The 22,408-nt window shown below is 39.3% G+C and overlaps 1 protein-coding gene across 5 annotated transcripts in view; it reads left to right on the plus strand.

Moving 5' to 3' along the window:
- fgd4a (FYVE, RhoGEF and PH domain containing 4a) overlaps window positions 1–22,408 on the plus strand; it is a 128,874-nt gene that overhangs the window by 101,229 nt on the left and 5,237 nt on the right. For all 5 annotated transcript variants that reach the window (XM_088924043.1, XM_088924046.1, XM_088924047.1 and 2 more), the window contains 13 exons: window positions 1,404–1,578; window positions 3,337–3,763; window positions 6,714–6,803; window positions 12,648–12,793; window positions 14,215–14,371; window positions 15,087–15,225; window positions 15,842–15,900; window positions 16,311–16,457; window positions 18,231–18,403; window positions 19,332–19,362; window positions 20,305–20,400; window positions 20,840–20,965; window positions 21,774–21,923. In XM_088924043.1, coding sequence (XP_088780169.1) covers window positions 1,404–1,578; window positions 3,337–3,763; window positions 6,714–6,803; window positions 12,648–12,793; window positions 14,215–14,371; window positions 15,087–15,225; window positions 15,842–15,900; window positions 16,311–16,457; window positions 18,231–18,403; window positions 19,332–19,362; window positions 20,305–20,400; window positions 20,840–20,965; window positions 21,774–21,923 — 1,916 coding nt within the window. The remainder of the gene's footprint in view (window positions 1–1,403; window positions 1,579–3,336; window positions 3,764–6,713; window positions 6,804–12,647; window positions 12,794–14,214; window positions 14,372–15,086; window positions 15,226–15,841; window positions 15,901–16,310; window positions 16,458–18,230; window positions 18,404–19,331; window positions 19,363–20,304; window positions 20,401–20,839; window positions 20,966–21,773; window positions 21,924–22,408) is intronic.

The raw sequence follows: 22,408 nt of genomic DNA on the forward strand, positions 1-22,408 counted from the left end.
AAATTAAAATCTGTACAGTTTATTTATAAACAGTTTGATCATTAGCAGCAGTAGTGCTTTTTGATCGTTTCTTCTGTGGTAAATTTTGAACCACCCCCTGGAAATGGGGAATTATTTTTTCAAAACTTTAATATTGATATTATCTGAAATGTACAGTACAGTTAGGTGACATTAAAAGACAACGCTGCAAGAGAGCAGTTGCTGCTTCCTGAGTTTCGTACCGTAGTGATTACACAATACAGCTGGTTTGGGCTGTTGTAGCTTTACTGCCATTGAATTAGCAATTTAATTGTGTGTAGCTCTGCTAAGGTACTAAGGCAGTCACCCTTCTTACTTCACCAACCTGCAAAGTATCCCTCCCAAGTAATGTGCTGAAAATGGGAGTCCAACTAAAAACATGATGCTAATTGAGGGTTTCTTCTCCTTTCAACCCTCTACTGTACATCTTCTAGGTTGAATTGAATCCACACGTGGGTTTTTTACTTATTTGAAGTCATTCTCAGTTAGATCATTTTAAACTTTTCTCTGCCCGCAGTCCTAGGTTACAGGAATATGTACTGTAGCGGTGGATGTTTAATTGCCAAGAATCTCTTTGATGTGTGTTCAGTCTGTTAATAAGTATTTGCTCTCTGTGAGATATCCAAAAACATCTTTTCAGACTACCACTTCATGTCATGCAGAAACAAATGCAAATTACACTGTCAGATAATCCTGTAAAAACCTGATTTTTGCATGTGCTTAATTTGCTTAAATGTGAAACAACAGGTTTTAGGAACAGAGCCGATGCATCCAAATGCACAGTTCTGAAACCCAGCATTTGGGACACATTTTGTGCTTAATTCCAACTTTTTAACAGATGAGTTAAATAGTAAAATAAAACTAACAGGTCTCATTCAGCAAATTATTCAACTTGCAGCCTAAATAATAGTAATTAAGAGCTCAATTTTCTCTTGCAAGTGAGATGAAACAGGTAGTCTTGGCAGTCAGGACTTGGCAACCCTGTCTGAGCAGTTTCTAGCCCTCTGGGTTAATAACAGGTTATGAAATTAATTTTGCCTTTTTCTGCTGTCATTACTTCATATTGGTAGCAGTATTCGGTGTGCTTCAAATAAGCGCCTTTTGTCTAAATAGGTTAACATTATTGTATTATGAAACATTTTCAATAGGGGGACACAATCCTTGTCCTTGAAGGCTGCATCTGTCTGAGTTCTATGTAAATAATTCCGCTAATTACTGGATTGATTCAAATGATTTATCATATTTTGCCACTTGATACAGTTTTAGTCATTTAAGAAGCCTGCACAGCTTGTTGAGTGATGGTCTTCCAGCACCAGGACTGCACACTTCTTTAAGAGGTCTTGACATTCCTTTTTGTTTTGTTTTTTTCTTCTTTCTGATTGCAGTGCCTCCAAAACCTGCTCACCTTCAGAGTCCATGCTCAGAGCCGCCACGACACCCTGCTGAGAGAAACCTGCGCACCAGAGACAGAGGCACTATGGAAGACAGCAGCCTAGCAGGGAAATCCCGAGAAAAGCCCTCCAAAGTGTCAGACCTGATCAGCCATTTCGAAGAGAACAGGTAGTCGTGCTCGCTAGTACCTTTGTCGTTTTCTGAGCTGTTAACACCATGCTGAGAAGCACAAAGAGAACACAAACCTCTTCAACTAAATCCATAAAAAGTTCATTAGACATTACATTAAAAATTACAGTTGTTACAGTAGTGTTACAGTACATGAAAAGCATGAAAACATAAACATCTTAGAAGAAGAAATGTGCTTGAATATTATTATTCATTCATATTGTTGGAAGGACCTCAGGATTTCACAAAGATTCTATGCCACTGTTCAAAGAAAAATGATAGAAATGTTGGAACAATTTTTTACAGTATAATGGACTTTGGAATATTAAATTATTTTGCAGCTATAGTGAGTATAATGAAAGTATGTACATTGAACACTGTAGCACTGCGTCTGGTGGAATTGCATCTTTTTATAGTGCTAAAACTAAAAAATAGTTCATTTAAATACTAGGTGTTGTTATTCAGCATGCACAACTTGTGTTAATAATAAATGAAGTAATATCGAAGCAATATCACTTAAGACATACTGTATAGATGCATTCAAATTAGCCATATGTCTGTATTTCAAGTAAAGGTGTGTGCAAAAGTAATTTTAACAAAAGAGGTATTAAAGAATGCTTAAAAGAGTTTTTATTAGAAGGCATGCTCATTTTGAGACGCTTCTTTTTTTGCTGACATATAGAACAGCAAGGATAAGGCTTTTGTGCAGATTAATTTTTTGGGGGAGGTAAAAATCATTTGCAAAAAATTCCAGTGCTTCTGTGCTTTTTTGGAACCTCGTGATCATCATAGGTTGCCGTGGTAAGGTGTACAATGTTTGTTTGAAAATCCTTTTTTCCCCATTGTCACTTTTGCATGGTTTGTGGTTGAATTCTCTTTGAATCTTTCTCCACGATTGAGCAGTTGTTTATTTGGCAGGGAGTGGGTGTAGGGTCAGAAACTCAGATCTGCTGAATTTCCCTTTTAAGTAATCAGCTGCTGTGGATAGAATTAGTTCTCTCCACACAAAAGTATCAGCGCGCAAATGTGTTGCAGCAAGACTCGTGTTTATTTGTGAGTTTCCCTTCTGTGGTAGCTGAGGGAAAAATAATTGTGCAGTTTACTGAAGGACAGACTAGACGATGAGAGGACAAACCATACTGATGGGAGATGATAGGGTTGAGTTTAAATTAGTTGAGCAGCTGAATATGAAGTCTCTGTTTATCTATAAATAGCCTCATCCTGTTTCACTACAGACGTCTAAATCATCCTGCACACGGGGTAGGCACAACTGTTTATAAATTATTATTTGCTTAAATTTGAGGTAATCCACACTAAGTCTTTTTTCTTATAACTTAGTTCTCCTGTCTTACATATCGAAATCCACTGAATGAGAGTTCTCAAAGTAGTTTATGCCCTTTTGATGTCTATCGCTTTACAGTGTGGTTCTACGTCTTTTTAAAAGCAGATGTATCCTGAGAGGTTTAGGCTGCTGCTAGCTGAGAAGCCGATAATTTTAGCCTGCGACGCACGTGTCTGTGTAGGTTTGCTGTGTAGCTCTCCTTTTCTGTGGAAGAACTAGGGCAGAGAATCTCGTGGGATTGCAGCCCGGCCTCTGCACTCAGTGGCAGCAAAGTTTCCTTGCTGCTGTCATTGAAGTATTTCAACACAGTAGAGGAAGTTCATTCTGCTTAAGCTGTGTTTTTTTTTTTCCGCTGCTATTGTCCTCTGTTTCTTACCCACTGATTTTTTTTCTGCCTTTTTCCTCCTTATTTCAAGCCACCCTGAAGGAAAGAGAGATGGGTCTCACCTCAAGCCCTCTTCCAGGCACCCGGTGAAACTCCACAACGCCAACTCTCCGCAATCCAGGTTCCAGCCCAGGGCAAAGCAGGAGCTTGTACTGTCCTCCCACAGCGCTGAATCGGCTGCTGAGGATGTGCTCACGCACACTACCAACGGCGTTCTAGCACAGATGGAGGGCAGTGATAAGGAGGTGCTGCCGCACACAGAAAGCAGCCTGGAGAGCCATCCCCAGGAGCTTAGGATGAAAGCTGACCAGCCGCTGGTGAATGGTGATGGAGGGGACCAAACTAAGAATAGGTTAAGCCAGACTCCTGCCAGCCCGCTGTCTGTGGAAACTGTGGACAGTCCCGACACTGGAGATCCCAAATCAGATGGGGAAAAGAAGGCCCAGGAGCCAAGTAAGGTGAGACAAAAGGAAGTGTGGAATACAAGTAAAACATACCAGGGATGAAACACAGGGTTATAGGAACCTTTTTTATTTGTTTTTTTTTTCTGTTCAGTTTGGCAAAGCAGAACTTAAATCTGTCATTCCACCCATTTGTGTTTGAATTGCAAGTTTTGTTTTGAAAAATAAGCTTTGTGATTAGTTTCTTTATACCATTTAGCAATAGTAATCAAGACAGTTTGTGACATTTTCTTCAAATGTCACATTATGAAAGCTTTCTCAAAGTGGCTATTCTTGTAAAACAGTTTTTTTTTCTCTGTAACATGAACTATAGTTGCTGTACAGTATGTCTATGTCTTTAGCCTGACAGTGTACAGTTCAGCAGCCCAGCTGTCTCCCAAAGCCAGCCAAGAAAGCTTTTTTATCCATTTTGAAGAGTATAGATTTTAAAGAAAAACCTCAGTTTTGGTTGGGTCACAAGAAGAATTAATTTACATTTTCCTGTTTAGGGAACTTGCCAGGTATCATGAAAGTGTTTATCCTGGTTATGAGAGGTACCTTATCTGCACAGTATTTTAAAAAAGAGAAGCTTTCAGTTTGGAAAATAAATGTTCTGCATTGTAAATCTTCAAAATGAGGATATCATGTGGTCACATTCACACGTTAAATATGTTCAAAGTGCTAGAGCTGTTTGTAATGCCGTCGCCTTGTGCAGTCTCAGAGGAAGACACTGAAAGTTCTAATTTTGGATAACGTTGCAATGACTAACGTTTCAGGAAGTCCGTTTTCACATTCTTCATCTCCCAGACTCTTCTGTCTCAAGTCTCTTCTGTTAACTAAAGATAAATTACAAGTTGAGGTTGTGAGAGGACAGTTATCCCACTTCTTTGTGGGATTCATAGGAATTCAAAAAAGATGCTGCAATAAATGTAATTACTACTGTTTTAAAAACGTTTACAGATTCAGAAGAAAACAGTATTATTACAAAATAGTGTGATTTGTAGCGTAATTTTGGTACAGCAAAGCTTTACTTAACTGCGTGGCCTAGCATGCTGAATTTTGAAAGAGGAGAGGTTACATAAGAGATGAGGCTGCTCACTCTGTTTATTGTGGAGTGTCTTACTGATACAGTACATGATATGATACAGTACATGATACAATATGAATAGTCGCGTACAAACCTGCAAGATTAATCAAAGAGACACAAAACTGTTGATTTGTTCTCAAACTGAAGCACAATTTCAGAATTCTGATATTAAACAAAAAATGATAAAAGTCAGAATCTTAATTTTGAAATATAATTATAGAAATTTAAGTATCATTAGCTGCAACACATGTCATTTGGGTTTGTATATGGTTTGTTTTTGGTCCACAGCCTGGGGCTCATTTTCTAACATTGTGGAAGTATACAAATATTTACAGCTGTAAATCATTTTGCCTGGCCGTAAATGTCTGAGTCCAAATAAATTGATTTTTTTCTGGGTAGAAAGAGAACATTTTCATGTAGTTTTTGTTTTCATCTTGCTTTAGCAATAATTGCCACTAAAACAAAAAGAGAAGGGTAAAGTTGGATCAAATGTTGCACAAAACTGTAATGTAAATGCCATTAATTAATTGTATTATTTTTCACCAAGGTAATTTTAATCAACCTTGTATAAGTCAAAGAAATTGGATTTGTTTTTGTAAAACAGTTTAAGTAGACAGTTTCACTTCTGAAAGAACGCATTGCATTTCGGTAGTTGAAAGGGGAAACGTATTTTTGCGGATTTTTGAAGTGGTGTGTAGGAACATAATGTACATAAGTACATTGTCCAGATATTTTGTCTGTCAGGGCAAAATCCTCACATTTCAAAAGGTAACAAAAACACAGGGCTGAACAGTTTAAACAAATAATCCATTTAGGAAAGTAGAAAATGGTAGCCATCTTTGTGTCCATAACTTTCTCAGTGCACTTCTCTTAGTTCTACAAGGATGTCTTGCAGAAAAATGGGTTTTGTTTTTTGTTCCTCTGAGGTCCTCTTTTGTTTCATTATTCAGGAGCTGCCTAATTTGCTTTAGTCCCAATAGCTGTTTTCTTTCCCTAAGGCTGTACACATTTCCATCATTGTCCCTTGTTTTAGCCACACCACAAACAGTAGTGTAGCCGCAGGCAGCTGGTGGACCCGATCAGTAATCAATCAATAATTGATCGTAGAGCTTATCCTGCCCTGGGGAAAAGCACCTTTCCTGGCTAATCTTTTAACTTGTTGAGGGTTAGGGATCTTATTGAGGGATCTGTTTTGTTTAGTAGTCGATTTATGTCCTGAAACATATAAAAGAATTAAAACCTTGTTCATCAAAAACCAAGGATAGAGTCGAGCAACTATTATTTCAGGATCAGTGATAGGTTGAAGTGATAAAAAAATCACACTTTTCTCAAAACTATAATGTCTAAGATATTACTGCCTACTCCAAATTCTGGGAAGACCAAATGAATATGAGGTGTGATTTAGAATGTTGAAGGGACTGGGTTACACAATGGTGTCTGTGCTGGATTTATTTTTAGACAAAGAATCTAGAGGCCATTTGGGCAGTGGAAGCAAACCTATGTTAGTTTGCTAGCAGTATTGCAGTATTGATTCTCTCTTCATACTTGCAAGCTTTTGGATATGGGAAATACAAAATTACCCTTTCTGCCATGATGTTTAAATTCATAGATATATTCATATCAATCAATGAGGACATCTGTGCTGCTGGTTCATACCTAGTGACAAAAGGGCCAATTGTAAAATTTTCCTGACTGGATAGCACAGAAATAATAAAATTATTATGTGCTCTAAAATTATCACAGCTTCAAAATGAAGGAAAAATCCACATGGTTAACTAGAAACAGGAAGTTTCTGAGACTAAAATTGAGTTGAGTTTTGTTTTAGTAGTTGAGGTGTCAAGCAACTGAAAGCGTAATGCAATTTTTTTTTATTTTTTGCAGGAAACAAATGAGCAGAAACTTTACAACATAGCCAATGAACTTCTACAAACTGAAAAGGCTTATGTTGCCCGGCTTAACCTCCTAGACCAAGTGAGTGCATTTAATTTAAGACTAAGGTGGTGAATGTGATGATGTAATGTTTGTCTTGATCTCCTTCAAGCCAACTGTAAGCATTCCTTAAATACAGTATTTGGGTTTGAGCACAGTTTTATCATTTCATCATTTATGGGTCATGACCTCTTGTGAGGTCTGATATACTGAGCACATACAGTACACTGTTACATACAGTACATACCCACACAAGTATATGTTTATACACACACACAACCTTACACACAGTGCAAGCCCACACACATATCGTACATGTTTTACACTCACACACCCTACATACCCACACACATACGTAAATGATCATCTGTTTTTCTTTTATATAGTTATTGTCTTTTTGTTTGTCTTTAATGTACTGTGCTATGCAACGGTACTATCTTGTCCTCTTCCGTCTTGTGTGTCGATTAAAGACTCTTGACACTGGGTTAAAATGGAATCTTGGCCTGCCCGTTAGGAGGAGCCAGTATTTTATATCCCAGCTACTAATGGATGTCAGTTTCTGTTTGACTCAGGTCTGAGCTGTTACTAAATGCTCAAACTTATCTCTGGTTGTGTTTCGCTGTGTAGCAGCTCTGCTCGGTAAGCACACAAGCTTTGAGAATTTCTTTAACAACAATAAATCAGAAAACATTTTGACCTGAGTGATACTTCCTGGACCTACCACAGCTCAGGAACATGTTTATCACTGTGAGCCAGGTTTATAACAGTAGGCGGCTACAGTAACAGTATTGTCAGATAGCCGTGCTATAGTACGGGCTACAGAAACAGTACAATCATTTTACAAATTGTTAAAAACAGTCTCTACCAGTGATCCAACAAAGGTAGCCAACATTGAATCTGAACAGAGAAACATTTTATATGCGGTCTCCCATGGAATATGATCTTGTGGCCTAGGTTACAGACTCTGTAATTTAGACTGTAGATAATCCTAAGGAAGAAATGTGACCCCCCCCCTCCCCCCCTCTGGACTGAAGCTTCAATTAAATCAAAACTTTGATCCAGTTGCAAATTAGAAACCTGCTATTCGATAATAGGTTTTCTTTGGATAACAAAAAAATGGCATCAGGTAAAAAAAAAAAACGTGATGAGATACAGGGTTTGAAACTTGCATCTAGTAAATGGTGGACCTCCTGAAGATGATTTACTGTACGACCACGTCCTTTTCAGTGGTTCAGAATTTTAAATACTCAGATCAGACATAGAGCTCACGTCATAGAGTCTGTGAGCCTTTCGACAATTATTTCCCAGATGTCTCTAGCTTCTCCCCGGCACTTGTTATGCTTCTCTGCTCGCTCGGCTTGGACCTTGTTCTTTTTCGTATGATTTCAGCTTGTGCTTCCCTACTATGTCTTCCCGATTTCGACCCTCACTTTGCTGGATCCTGTCTATTCTCAAGAAATCTCCTCTGTACTTTAGCTTGTGCTTTACTGACCCCGCCTACTCCACTGTGATCTTGGACTGTGTTTTAGTCTGGGTTTCCTATCATGGTACAGCGTGCCATCTGTCTGCCCACACTGCTGCACTTCCCTGAGTGCTGTTTAGAGCAACACACTGCCTGCGCAGTTCCCTGTGTGCATGCCGCCTGCGCAGTTCCCTGTGTGCATGCCGCCTGCGCAGTTCCCTGTGTGCATGCCGCCTGTGCAGTTCCCTGTGTGCATGCAGCCTGCGCAGTTCCCTGTGTGCATGCAGCCTGCGCAGTTCCCTTTGTGCATGCCGCCTGCGCAGTTCCCTGTGTGCATGCAGCCTGCGCAGTTCCCTGTGTGGAAGGTGCCTGCGGAGAGAGGCGATGTTTTTCTGTTCTGTACTGCCTTTGCTATCTGGGCTACAGATAGCAGTGTGTTAGCGTGTTGCTGAAGAGTGGAGTGCTAATGAAACTTGCAATTGCAAATGGATTCAAATAAATGGAAATACCGATGTAAAGTCACATGGCAGGGCATATCACCACCGTGTGTAGCCAGAGCATAGCATCTGGTTTTCTGCAGGAGGAATGAGACACCGTTCTTCCATGAGCTATTTAATCACCTCACACCCGGATGATGGTGGTGGAAGATGCTGTCTCGGACATAGTTCCAGAACACCCCAACAGCCAGCAATATAATGGAACCACTAGACCCATTGCTTTTGGAACCAAGTACTCGGGGTATAGAGTTTTTCGGTTAGCACCACACTTGCACTTGTCTGGTTTTCAAGAACATGGTGCAGGCCAATTCTTCTGACCGTTTCATATTTCTCCAGGGCTGGGTATTCCGTTGCCTGTGCCCTTTCCACCACTGGACCCACCAACAAGCATTCCCATGGTTAAAAAAACGTTTTTGCACACTGCAACCCAACGAATGATATCCTGCTCTGAGGAGTTCTCTTTGGAATGTTTTTGATTAAACTGTCCACTTATGCCCACATTGAACTGTGCAGTCAGTTGATCTGCAGTGGCTTATCTGTCTTGCACTTTGAATTAGTCACATGTTGGTTTGTGTCTCCATCCGCTGTTGCCGTTTGCTGATGATGTCTTTCCCTTGGGCTTCTATGCTGTCATCACTTTAGATACATTTGTGTGTCAAAGCTGAGCTGTCTTGGTTATCGAAACTCCTGACAAAATGACTTTCTTCCAGCGATTGCCCTTTCTTCAAAGTCGCAAGGTCACTTTCGGCCATGCTAGCCGCCATTGTGCTAGCTGTCACGTGCTTAATCAATGCATGTGCAACACTTGTTCAGATGCCCTCCCTTTCAAAATGCTCGGTCTCCTTCATTTTCCACAGGTGTTTCCATTTTTGTTCCACCGCCTACTTAATCATTTCATTGTTGTGATTCTATATTTTGACATTTTTGAATTCTGAAACTGCACTCGAAAAGGATGGATGCGAACAGGATGATGCATGTGGAACTCTGCTGTGTTTTAAGGCTACATTTGTAGAAGAAAAACATGAAGAAAGAAATTAACGTTAAATGGCCGAGGGATTTCAAGTGACTGATACCAGTTTAGTCAATTGTATTCAGAGTTTAAGCTGAGCACTTCAGTGTAGATATGCCCTTTTCAGGCCTGTCCTGCATCATAAAGTGACTCTAACCCTAGCCAACAGAGTGGCATTTAAAGAAATAGCACAGGTGTTCTGTGGGCTTGGGTAGAGATGTTGGATATCTCTGGTTTTCCTAAAACTTCCCATTTGCTTGTATACTCACTGTGCTGCTGCCAAGAGTCACAATATTTCTTCAGGCAAAGCTGACTCTTCAGGCTAGGTCTTGCATCACGAACAAATATCAAGAGCCTAATCATTTCCAGAATGGCATTTGCCACAAACAAGGCTTCTCTCCTCTGAACTTTTTCACTTTCAGAAAAACAAGATGCATGAAGATTAAACGACTTCTTTAAATGTTGATTTTCTGCTTTCTATCTGTTGCGAGAATAAATACTTTTTACTTCCGCAAGCATATTTTCTACCACAGACACTGATAACTCCAGACACACATAAGCTTGCCAACCCCTGATCATTTCTTTCCTGTGAGTGCGATGGTCCTGTAAGGTATTGGCCCCCTGATTATTTGTTCAGGAGAAAGTCCTGTACAGCAGTGTGGGGATTGCTGTCAATCTTTGATAATTTCTTCAGATTACTGTGAAAATCCTGTAAGGTGCTGAGGGACACGGTTCTGACCATTGCTAATTTTTTCAGGCACATCTGACACTTGTATAACTACTGAGGGACTAGGTGTTGACCCCTGTTCATTTCGTCATACAAGTATATAGCTGCTGTAAGTTACTGGGGAACCCCTGATCATTTCTTCAAGTGAATTGAACTCTCTCCTATTAAGGGACAACAGGACTTGCAAAAGGATGTGCAGTGATTGTCTCTGACATGCACATTTCCAGGGAAAAGTGTTCACTGTGTGCTCATGCTGGCCCAAGAGCAATAGTGCCACGTTGATCAACAGCTGGCGAATATAAAGTGATGGGTTTAATAAGTATCAGAATCTAGGAAAAATGAATAACATGAAGACGCATAAAATAAACCTTTAAAGCCTGTCAGAATTTGAATGTCCTACCAGTAGTGCGTACTCTGCAAAGTTTTTTTTTTTGCATGAATGAAAAAAAAGACCATCTTTTTGGAGTTTCACCACACATAAATAAATGTTTTTTTAAATCCATTTAACACTTGAGATATTGTTTGTCGATGAATCATTATTATATATGAATATTATTCATATATATGAATATTATTTCACTCATGGTCTTCCAAAAATGTATAAAACTGAATTTTATGTATTTCACAAAACAATATATACACGCCCTGTAAAAAGACATTCCTTTTCAAACCACAGTAAAAACACCACAATATTCAAAATTGGCACATTCAACATAAGACCTGGGAACGTCTTCCTTCCTGCAAATATTGTTCTGAATGAATTAATTTTTTTTTCTATGAAAGGAAGCAATAATAAAATATTTTAGCACTTCTTACTTTTTTACACAAAACAAAAACTCCTTAAAGACTAGGTATTATGCACAGTGAAATAATAAAATCTGGACACAGATTATATAAATAGAACGCAGCTCCTTATACACACAATAAATGTCCAAGACACAAACACTAAGTAGCTCAATTTGAGCTCTAACTAAACTTCTTTATTTGAGCTCTTCTCTTTAGGGCAGTGTTTAGGATTTTGGACTTGTAACTGGTTTACTGGAAGGTTATAGGTTTAAATCTCAGGTGAGGCAGTATTGTTGTAGCCTTGAGTAAGGTACTGTACTTGAATTGTTCTAGTAAAATACCCAGTTGTGTAACAAGGATGCAAAAGTAAGTCCCAAACTGAGAGACACTTGCAAGATCCAGCTCAGATTAAGTGCATGTCTTCCTCCAAGTGGTCATTGTTTCTGAGGACTAGCTCAGCTACAGTATGTGTCTGAACTTACCGTTTTCTCACAGTGCTCCTGTCCAGATACTGGAAATGAACCAGGATGCATATGAACTCTTCTGAGTTTCCATACGTACATTCATATGACGTTTCTTCTTGATATTATTGGCTACCCTCACATACTACTGTGATGTTACCAGACTACACTCTTACAGCAATGTTGTCATTTGTAGTGAGCTGTTGATTTTAGCTTAAATACACTCTTTCCTCAAGGAGCAAAAGCTGTTTATCTAGAACCACTTTGTCGTTTTGCTGCTTCAAATACAGTAGAATGTTTTTGTAATGTTGACATATGCTAACCACTCTCATTCTTGCCTGTTGCAGGCTCTTTGTAATTTTCTTTCATGTGCATGTTAGAAAGAGCAGCTCTATTTTTTGGTAATGAGAAGATGTCACATTTATGATAACCAGTTTGATACAACAACAACAGGTCAACTGGGTTTGTTATGTTTGTTAGATTCTGTTGTTCAAATAAGTGCCCTGGACTTACTTGATTATGATTGTAATTAAACTGAACCTAAGATGTTTACTATAGTTAAAATTAGTTTTTAGCATTCACTGTTCAGTGTGAAACCTATAGTGCTTGTTGCCTTAAGGGATTACTCCAGTAAATCTTATTCACGGGTTCCAAAGAAAGATGGATTATAATGGCAGTAACTGTCAAGAGGGATTTGAAGAGCTTGAAGGAATTTCCTGTACAATTCAGATGAAAATCACTCTGAGCCAGTCCAGTTTTTCCAGTGTGTGCAGCATAGAGATGAAAATGTAGCCCGAATAAAAAACAAGTTTTCTCACTTCTCAAAAATATTGTATGTTAAGTGCAGAGATAGTGGATTCTGCTCACTGACCTGTGGAAATACAGCTTAAAACTTAGCTGTGGCGTCCTATTTAAACGTGGGTGCTTCTTTTGCAACTTTGCAGTTCTTTTGTGCCAAGCTGATGGAAGAAGCCAACAAGGGCACATTTCCAGTGGACGTTGTGAAAAACATCTTCTCCAATACTTCTTCAATCTACGCTTTTCACAGCCAGTTCCTGCTGCCAGCCCTGGAGAAGCGCATGGGGGAATGGTGAGGGGCCAAGAATTCCTTTTCATTCTTTTCTGGTTTTCATTCTTGCTTTCCCCAGGACAGAACAAAACACAAGAACAGGGTCTCTGCTGGCACCTTAGAAATGAGACGTTTCTGAGATCAAAGTTTTTCAAGCAAGCATATAAAGTTTCAGTTAGTGAAAGCAAAACCTAAAACAATCAAATGACTATATATTATGTATTGGGTGGTATTAGTTAAGAGAATATTATGTAGCCGCAATAAAAAAAATTGTCATTGACCATGAGATCTAGTAACTAGTGCAGTTATTTTACACAGCAACCAAGAAGGCCTCTGCTAGGAAGTTATCAGGATTTTGTTTGTTTTATGTGTCAATTGATTCAACATTTTGAAACACCTAAAACTGTAATCGCACAATGTGATTAGGTTAACATAGTAAACATATGTTTAGAGAGTTTGAAATTTACACATGTTAAGTCCTCTCTTCTGAGGAAATAAAAATGCATATCCCGACTACAGTAGTTTCTCTAAATAGTGGTAATTTTTATTACGGAAAAAAAAAACACTTTTTGCCAAATGGTTTCAAAGACAATGCCTTTGAGTTTACATCATGTTTCTTAAGAGAAAGTGAAGAAGACAAATGGGCATGCATTTCTTTTTCTGTAAATTTAGAATTGCAAAATATTTTTGTTATACCCACCCAAAATGGAATTGTCAGTTGTACAGTATGTGGTTCACATCTTGACTTGCATGAGGATGAGTAAGCTTCGGCAGATTTCTCTGACCTGCCCACCTTCCAACCATAAATCTTTGCCCACATCATAGGCAATACAGCCACCGTATGTGAAGTTCAGCATTGACTGGAGCAGAGATATGTCCCCCAATGACAGAAGTGTATGCTTTGTAAGTGCCTGGCTAGGTGCCGAAGTTGCTGTGTTACTGCGATCCAAGTGAAACTTGGCTGAATAACCAGATTCTTCCCTTGGTGGCACTTGGTGAATTTTGCATCTAGTCCTTGTCACAGTCGGCTAGTGACATGATGCAGGCAGGAATCCATGAAACAGCCATCCGTCATTTGACACATTACAAGAACTGGAAAAGCAGTACATCTTTCACGGATGCCACTGAAAGTTGTTTAGAGTGCTGGACAACTATTGCCATCTTTTACCATGATGGTATTTTGTTGCACAGTACAGTATGAGGAATCCTGATCGCAGTCAGCTAGTGACATTATCCGGGCGTGAACTAGCAACTGTGGATAATCAATTATTTTTGCTTGTTTTATGATGAAAATGAAATAAAGGAATTATGTGGTACTATATTGTGAGTCAACACAAAACCATGATCTTGAACATTCAGCTTTTGAAATTGTAACAGCTTTTGTTTTAAGTGTTGCACTGAAGTATACTGACAGCGTACCTCATTTCCCTTTCCCTCTGAAGGAATTCAACACCAAGGATTGGTGACATCCTTCTGAAGCTGACACCTTTTCTCAAAATGTATGCGGAATATGTCAAGAATTTTGACCATGCCATGGAACTCTTAAAAATGTGGACAGACCGATCACCTCAGTTTAAAGCCATCATTCAGGATATCCAGGTAAATCCACCTTAGCATGATGACCCAAATTCAAAGCACCAAGCCTCCCCAGTGCAGTTATTTGTTAGTGTGACGCTGATACCTCTGCTTTTACAACTGTTGTTCCAGTTTTAACCATCATTATTATAACTATTACTATCAACATTGCTTCTACAATACTGATGAACTTGTTATTAATGTTCTTGCTTCTATTACTGTGGTTCCCATTTCTACTGAAATATAGAAACATTAATAGAAATGAGATTTTTTTTTCCTGTCCAATGGTTTACTGCTGCTCAGTCTGTCTCCTGTTAGTGTCAAATTGCATGACAATGTTCTGTGACATTACAGACAGCTGAACGGTTCTTCCTGTGTGCTGTAAGCAATACCACCTACAGTAGGTGCTGATGAGACATGATTTGACATGCTTGACAATCTACCTGAAATAAAGTACTGCTGACTGTTATGCAACAGGGGGAGAATAGGTTCCCCCAAAGCTGCTTACTAGGCAAACCTGCATCAGAGACACTTTGAGTGGTGAAATAGTTTTGGAGACATTGCTATAAGATTCTAGAGAACATATACTGTAGAAAGTACTAGTTTTGGCACATTGTGTTTTGTTGTCTGTAGTCAGAATTCTTTGCATTGGGTAGAATACTGTAGGTCACAGCTGTGAAGTGGCTATGCAGGTACCAAGAGTGTGTGCTGACATAATGCTCTCGCTCTTCTGTACCAGAAACAGGAAGTATGTGGGAACCTCACCCTGCAGCACCACATGCTGGAGCCGGTGCAGAGGGTACCCCGATACGAGATGCTGCTCAAGGACTACCTGAAGAAGCTCCCTCGGGACTCCCCTGACCGCAATGACGCCGAAAGTGAGAGCCACCTGCTCGCCTTTGTCTCGCTTCTTTTAGTGTGCCATCTCTCATGTCACACCTCCCATGAAGGTCATCAGAGGCCGCGGGTTCTGCCATGAATCTACAGGATCATCTCAGTTATTTCCATTCCACGCTGCACTTTTGCAGTCATTCTACATCGAGACGGAGATGGGTCTGAGATTAATGACGATAAATAGAGTCTCAGCAGTCTTGTTATCTTTGTTATCTTGTTATATACCCACCCAATTTGGAATTACCAGTATTTTAAGACTAGGTTTTATGGCTGCGGCTCTTGTACTACATGAGGAGACTGAGAAACCACAGATCCTGGTGTTCTTTGGCAGACTTTAAAGTCCACAGTGCTTTATGGAAGAGTTATTGCAGTTTGGAGAAGATGCAATTCTAAAGACACCTGGCAAATCACAGTAGTCAGTGTTTTTCCAAAGGCTCAGAGGATCCTGGATTCACCAGTTCAGCAATTTAATGTCAGTTTATAGTTAAATGAGATTAAGATCCTTTTTTCTCATTTATAATTAAAAGCCCGAGGCTTTTTTTTTGCTAGTAAGATTTAATTATGGTATTATGAGTTTTCTAATTCTATTTTCTCACACAGAATCTCTTGAAATTATTGCCATGGCTGCCACACACTCTAACAGTGCCATTCGGAAATCGGTAGGTACATAGCACCAAAATGAAAATAATTCTCTGAGCTATAAACTCATATAAGTATCTTTGACATGACATAGTTATTAACAGAAGTCTGAAACTCTCAGAGAATAGTACAATTTAGAAATAGATTTGCAAGCCAGGTGAAAACATTTTCATGAATTACAGGACAATGCTGCTATGTTTTTGAGAACTGCAATGTACTGTATATTTTCAAATTCCAAATACACGACAGCTAATTTTCCAAAAACAAAACTGAATGTTTTCCTAAAATGTGCCCTTAAATTATCTCTTGCCGGTTTTGGGCCTTTAAACCTCTGTGCTCAGAAAGTGGAGAGCAGATCTTCCTTCTGCAGTTGAAAGTCCTAAAACCTCCCCCTGTACAAAGGCCAATTCTGCTCGTTGTGTCTGTGCAGGATAATCTGAAGAAGCTCTTGGAGATATACGAGATGCTGGGCGAGGAGGAAGACATTGTGAATGCTTCCAATGAGTTTATTAAAGAAGGTCAGATACTGAAGCTGGCGGCTCGCAACACCTCTGCCATGGAGCGCTACTTGTTTCTGGTGAGTCAGGCAGGAGAGCAGCTTAACCGGCTTTCGTTCTTGATTTCCATAAGATTTATGTTTTATGTCCTTCAGTTCACTGACGTGGAGCAGCTTGTTCAAAGAGGCTGAGGCTGCTTTAAATTTGTTGTGTTCTGCAGAGAGAAGTGCTGACAGCTGGAGCCTTGGGTTGTAATATCGTCTTCACACACAGGGAAATTATATACTCATATACAGTGCAGACCATAAGTATTTGGACAGTGACACAATTTTTGCTGTTTTGGCTCTGTACTCCAGCACGTTGGGTTTGAAATAAAACAATGACTATGAGGTTAAAGTGCAGCTAGTTCATGGGACCAAAAGTAATTGGACACATTAACATAATTGTAAATAACATTTGGCATATTTGCACATCCTTTGCAATTGATGGCTACCTGAAGTCTGCGACCCATTGACATCACCAGACATTGGATATCTTTCCTGGTGATGCTCTGCCAGGCCTGTAATTCAGCCATTTTCTGTTCCTGCTTGTTTCGGGGGCTTTTTGCTTTCAGTCTTGTCTTCAGTAAGTGAAATGCATGCTCAGTGGGATTCAGGTCGGGTGATTGACTTGGCCAGTCAAAAATATTCCACTTTTTGGTCCTGAAAAACTCCATAGTTGCTTTAGCAGTATGTTTGGGGTCATTGTACTGCTGCAAGGTGAAGCACCATCCAATCAGTTTTGAAGCATTTGGTTGGATCTGAGCAGATAAGATGCTTCTGTACACTTCAGAATTCATCCTGCTGCTGCCGTCTGCAGTCACATCATCAATAAAGACAAGTAAGCCAGTTCCATTGACAGCCATACATGCCTAAGCCATGACACCATGGCTTCACCATGTTTCACAGATGAGGTGGTATGCTTTGGATCATGAGCAGTTCCATTTTTTTCTCCATACTTTTCTCTTTCCATTACTCTGGTACAGGTAAATCTTTATCTCATCTGTCCATAAGGCTTTGTCCCAGAACTCTAGAGGGTTTTTTATGTACTTTTTAGCAAACTGTAAACTGCCCTTTCTTACCAGTGGTTTGCATCTTGTGGTGAACCCTCTTAGATTATGCTGGTGTATTCTTCTCTTTATTGTAGTCTTTGACACATCTATGCCTACTGTACATCCTGGAGAGTGTTGCTGACCTGTTCGACAGTCGAAAAAGGTTTTTTTCTACACGATCGGAAGTATTATTCGGTCTTCCATGGTCTACCAGGCCGTTTGCTACTGCTAAGCTCACCAGTGCGTTCTTGACAATGTACCAAACAATTGATTTTGACACACCTAATGTTTTGGCTATGTCTCTGATTGATTTATTCTGATTTTGCAGCCTCATGATGGCCTGCTTTAATGGCATTAACACTTCTTTGGTCCTCATGTTGAGAGACAACAACAACAGACTCCAGATGCAAATGCCACATCTAGAATCAAATCTAGACCTTTTGTTAGCTCTCTTGTGCATGAACTAATGATGCAACAACACACAGCTGGCCAAGAAACAACTGAGCAGCCAATTGTCCAATGACTTATGGTCCCCTAAAATGGGATGACTATGCACTGTATGAAAAGGGTTCACCCAATATAGACGTAAATACCCTCGAATTAAAGCTGACATTCTGAGCTTTAACCACATAGTCATTGTTTCATTTCAAATCCAATGTGCTGGATGTTACAACGTCCTTGTAAGATGAATTGGGAAGTATAAAAATCCAAAAGATTTAAATGTGTATTAAAGCAATATGTGTATCTGATCCCTTTTTTGCAGTTCAATAACATGCTGCTGTACTGTGTGCCAAAGTTCAGCTTGGTGGGACAGAAGTTCACGGTGCGAACTAGGATAGGCATCGAAGGCATGAAGGTGGTAGAGACATCCAATGAAGACTATCCCCACACCTTCCAGGTGTCTGGCAAAGAGAGGACTCTGGAGCTGCAGGCCAGGTGAGACTCCTGGCCTTCAACCTTTTCTAGAACACTTAGTACCAGGTTAAGACCAGGCAAGGAACACAAGCTGGAAAAAATAAAGGGAAAAAACATAAACTATTCAAATTTGCTGATTACGTATGATGGGGGTTACCATCATACTTAATCACTTTATTGTCCTAGACACTAAAGTTTCTACTAAAGTATGCAAGTTAACCTACTTCTGTCTCAGGCACAAGAAAAGACTGAAAGCAAATCTTTGAAGCAAATTTTAGTGAGTCATGAGATAATTTGCTACAAATTGTACCTATCATACATAAATACAGATGAGCTATCATTTTCAAATGAGTAGTTTCACAAATAATATTTGTGACTTAACGACTTCCATTCTAAGCAGGTAATGCATAACACTCTTAGAACAACTTCAGCTGTGTTGTCAAAAAACTAAGAATTATAAGAGCTGTTTATATGAGCCTCATTTCAACAAAAATATGCATTTTTTTCTCTCAAAGGCTTCTGGTTTCTATCCATTACCATTATTTCTATTAAGAGTTAGAAATTTGGTGTTTTTTTTGTCTAATGGCATTCAGCACTGAAAGATACTGTAACTGTTTGGTGATTGATCTTAGTATAATTATTAATAATTATTAATTGACTGCTATTCAAAGACAGAAAGGCACCATATTAAAAACTGTCACTTGTCATTCTGCTTGCTGTCTGCTTGCAGCTACTGAATGATGACTTACGTAGTCAGGATGTGTGCAAGAACTAATTTGCCCAGATCAAAAGCATAACCTTCTGAAATGTAATGTCCATGGTGTTCTCTGGTTTTGAGAGAACAGTATTAACATTTCAGTAATTCCTTGTTTGTGGATCTAGTGCAAAGTGACCTATGTTGTGCCATTACTATAGAAATCATAATGAATGCTGTATTTTATTTTTTTAGCTCTGAGCAAGACAAGGTGGACTGGATAAAGGTATTTCTGTCACTTTTAGTAATATTTATTGAGGTGAAAATCTATTTTTTGTCTGAGTAACTATTACAAATGTGGCTAGTACTGCAAGTTTTATATGAAAAAGAGGCTTTCATTAGCTACCAAACAAACGAGAAAGGCTTCCTCTTGCCGGTAACCTTTCTGATGTTATTATTTTAAGAGGGTTTTCAGAAGCTATGAAAATATATTTTGGCATGCAAAAACTCTGAAAGAAATACTTTTATGGTTGTGCTTTTTTTTTTGTTTTGATATCAAGTGAATTTGACTATACTCAAGCACAAGATAGGCTATCCATAAGTGTTATGGTTCTAAAGATCATGCTAGATAAACATTAATTCTGGGTGGCATAGTGGCCTTGTGATTAGCATTGCTGCCTCACAGCACTGGGGCTCTTCCATTCAGTCTCTGGGTTGCTATTTATGTGGAGTTTGTATGTCCTCTCCATGTCCTTATGGGTTTATTCTGGATGCTCCAGTTTCCTCCCCCAGTCCAAAGACATACTGTACTGGTATGCTACTTGGCTTCTGTAAAAAATCGGTTCTGGTGTGAGTGTGTGTGTGTGTTTGTGTGTGTGTGCCTTGGAATGGACTGCTGTCTGGCTCAGGGTGTAACTTGCACACAGTGTTCCTGGGATAGGCTCCGGGTCACCTGTGACCCTGAATTGGATAAGCAGTTCATGGATGATGTGATGTGATATACATGAAATCACTATGTTGCACTCATCACACAGATTAAGTATGTTTGTTGGTTTTTAGTTTATTGGTATTCCCTGTTCTCTGCAGATTCCACTGACCACAAAAAAATGAAGCCGGCTTCATGACAAACAGTACCGTTTTATGGACTGTGAATGAAGCCGTATTATCAATTTGATTTTTCCGTTTTTTGGAGTGTTCAAGTATATGTGCTCGTCCTTGTGTTTTTCAGGCCTTCCAGGAAACTATAGAAATATTCCAGCAGAAAAATGAGACTTTCAAATCTGCAATAGCTAAAGAATATGAGGACCACTCTGGTGAAGTTTCTGTAAGTGTTTTGTATGTTGATCTGGTTAGCTATGTTTACAGGTTAGATATTTTTAGACAGCTGAGAAATGGATAGCTGATATTCATTGATCTCCATAATATGTAAATATTGTAAAACTGTCTAAAGGTGACAGAGACAGTTTTTACAAAAATCTAGATGGGATTATTGGCAATTCAAGCTACTAGCAGCCGTAAAAGCAAGATGGGCAAAAGACTTTTCATTTGTTACCTTTCCTTATGTTCTGAGTGGCCTCTATTTGAGGTTGTGTTCTGGCTCATCTCAAGTGATCCCATCTTGGTCTTCAGTTTGAATTATGATGCACTGGCTGTGCTAATCATTCCCAACCTGTAGGTCTGTACTACTCTTTTGGATGCTGGAGATAAGTTCACTTTTTTTTTGTTTGGTGTAGAATCTAAAAGCAATATTTTCCTGTTTCAAGATGGCAGAGTTGGGGAAGAGAGCCCCAAGGTGGATACGGGACAATGAGGTGACAATGTGCATGAAGTGCAGGGAGCAGTTTAACGCACTGACTCGAAGAAGGCATCACTGTCGGGCCTGTGGTTATGTAAGTAACAAACCGTTGGGTGTGAGGCAATGAAATGTTCTGGCTCGGCATGTGTCACAAAAGACATAATCAGTGGCATTTTTGCTATTTTCGAATGTAATGCCTAGTTATCTCAGCACGGGCTTTTTCAGTTCTTCCCTGTTTTTCTTTTATTGAGAGGAGTTTGCAAGGACACAAAATAGATCTCCCTCATCCAATGCATGTATATCTGTATGGAATTAATGAAATGCCGATTCTGGATTTGCAATTTTGTCTTGCTAGTGTAACGGTTTTTGGAGTTTTCACCCTCGCCACTCCTGCTTTGCCAGTTCGTCCCTCAGTGCCTGGGCACGAGCCCGGGTCTCCGGTGTCACGCAACAGGGAACTTCCCAGCTGAGCTAAAGGAGAACTCTCCCAGCCTGGGCTGTTATATGCAGGGGCGTATTCGTTACACTAGTTAGTGAGGGAGAAATGTTACAGCTTTGGGTTAGCACAACACAACAGGAAAAGCACCTTTCTGATAAAGCTTTCTGATAATGGATAGATGGTTAAGTTGATAGTTTGTGATTATGATTAATGCATTATTATATTCACAAGATGTGAAAGTACACTACATAGGCTACATAACCAATATTGTGTCTACAAGTATGTTTACAGGATTCAAGCTCAAGAATAACATTGCAGATTTTAAGTGAGGTCAGGGGTTGATGCTGTCAGTAACATTTTTCTTTTAGAAGGCCTCAGACTGCAGCCTCTGAAGCTTCTGTCACAGAACTCGGAGCATTCAGTGGTGTGACTGCCATTGCAACAGCATGGTTTTCCATTGTAGGTGGTGTGCTGGAAGTGCTCTGACTACAAAGCCCAGCTGGAGTATGATGGCAACAAAATGAACAAAGTCTGCAAGGACTGTTACTTAATTCTAACAGGGCACACCGACAGTGAGGAGAAGAACGATGGTAAAAAGAAAGGAATCTTAGAGGTGAGTGAATTTTTGGCATTGAAAAGAAGTGTTGTTTTTAAAGAAGAATTTACAGTTGTACCCTGTAAAGGCTAAATAAAAGGTAAATAGTGTTACTTTGAGAATCCTGGAAAGTATTTAGAAGCTCAATAAAAGTTGTTTCCACTGGCAATAACCTGGTTTCTGTCTCCATACACAAAAGCCAGTAAATATAATCCTGTTATATTAAATATCAAGTATGTAGTTAGATTCTGAATATTTTTTTATTGTGGAATTTATTACAGTATATTAATATCCCATATTTCATTTGGAAAAGGTTTGGGGAGAGGCTGGTGTCATCATTTGTAATATCTGCATTGAAAATTGTCAATAGCTGCACTGAAGGTAGTCTTGACTGTGCTTTGCTGATATGAGGAAACTTATCTTCAGCACTGACTCAAAATCTATGATGTTCTAACACAAAGACCACTCTTCTTTCAATAATAATAACAATGTATAGAACTGAG

This window comes from Atractosteus spatula, chromosome 8, assembly GCF_055471065.1.
Source record: "Atractosteus spatula isolate fAtrSpa1 chromosome 8, fAtrSpa1.hap1, whole genome shotgun sequence".
Classification (NCBI taxonomy): Eukaryota; Metazoa; Chordata; class Actinopteri; order Semionotiformes; family Lepisosteidae; genus Atractosteus; species Atractosteus spatula.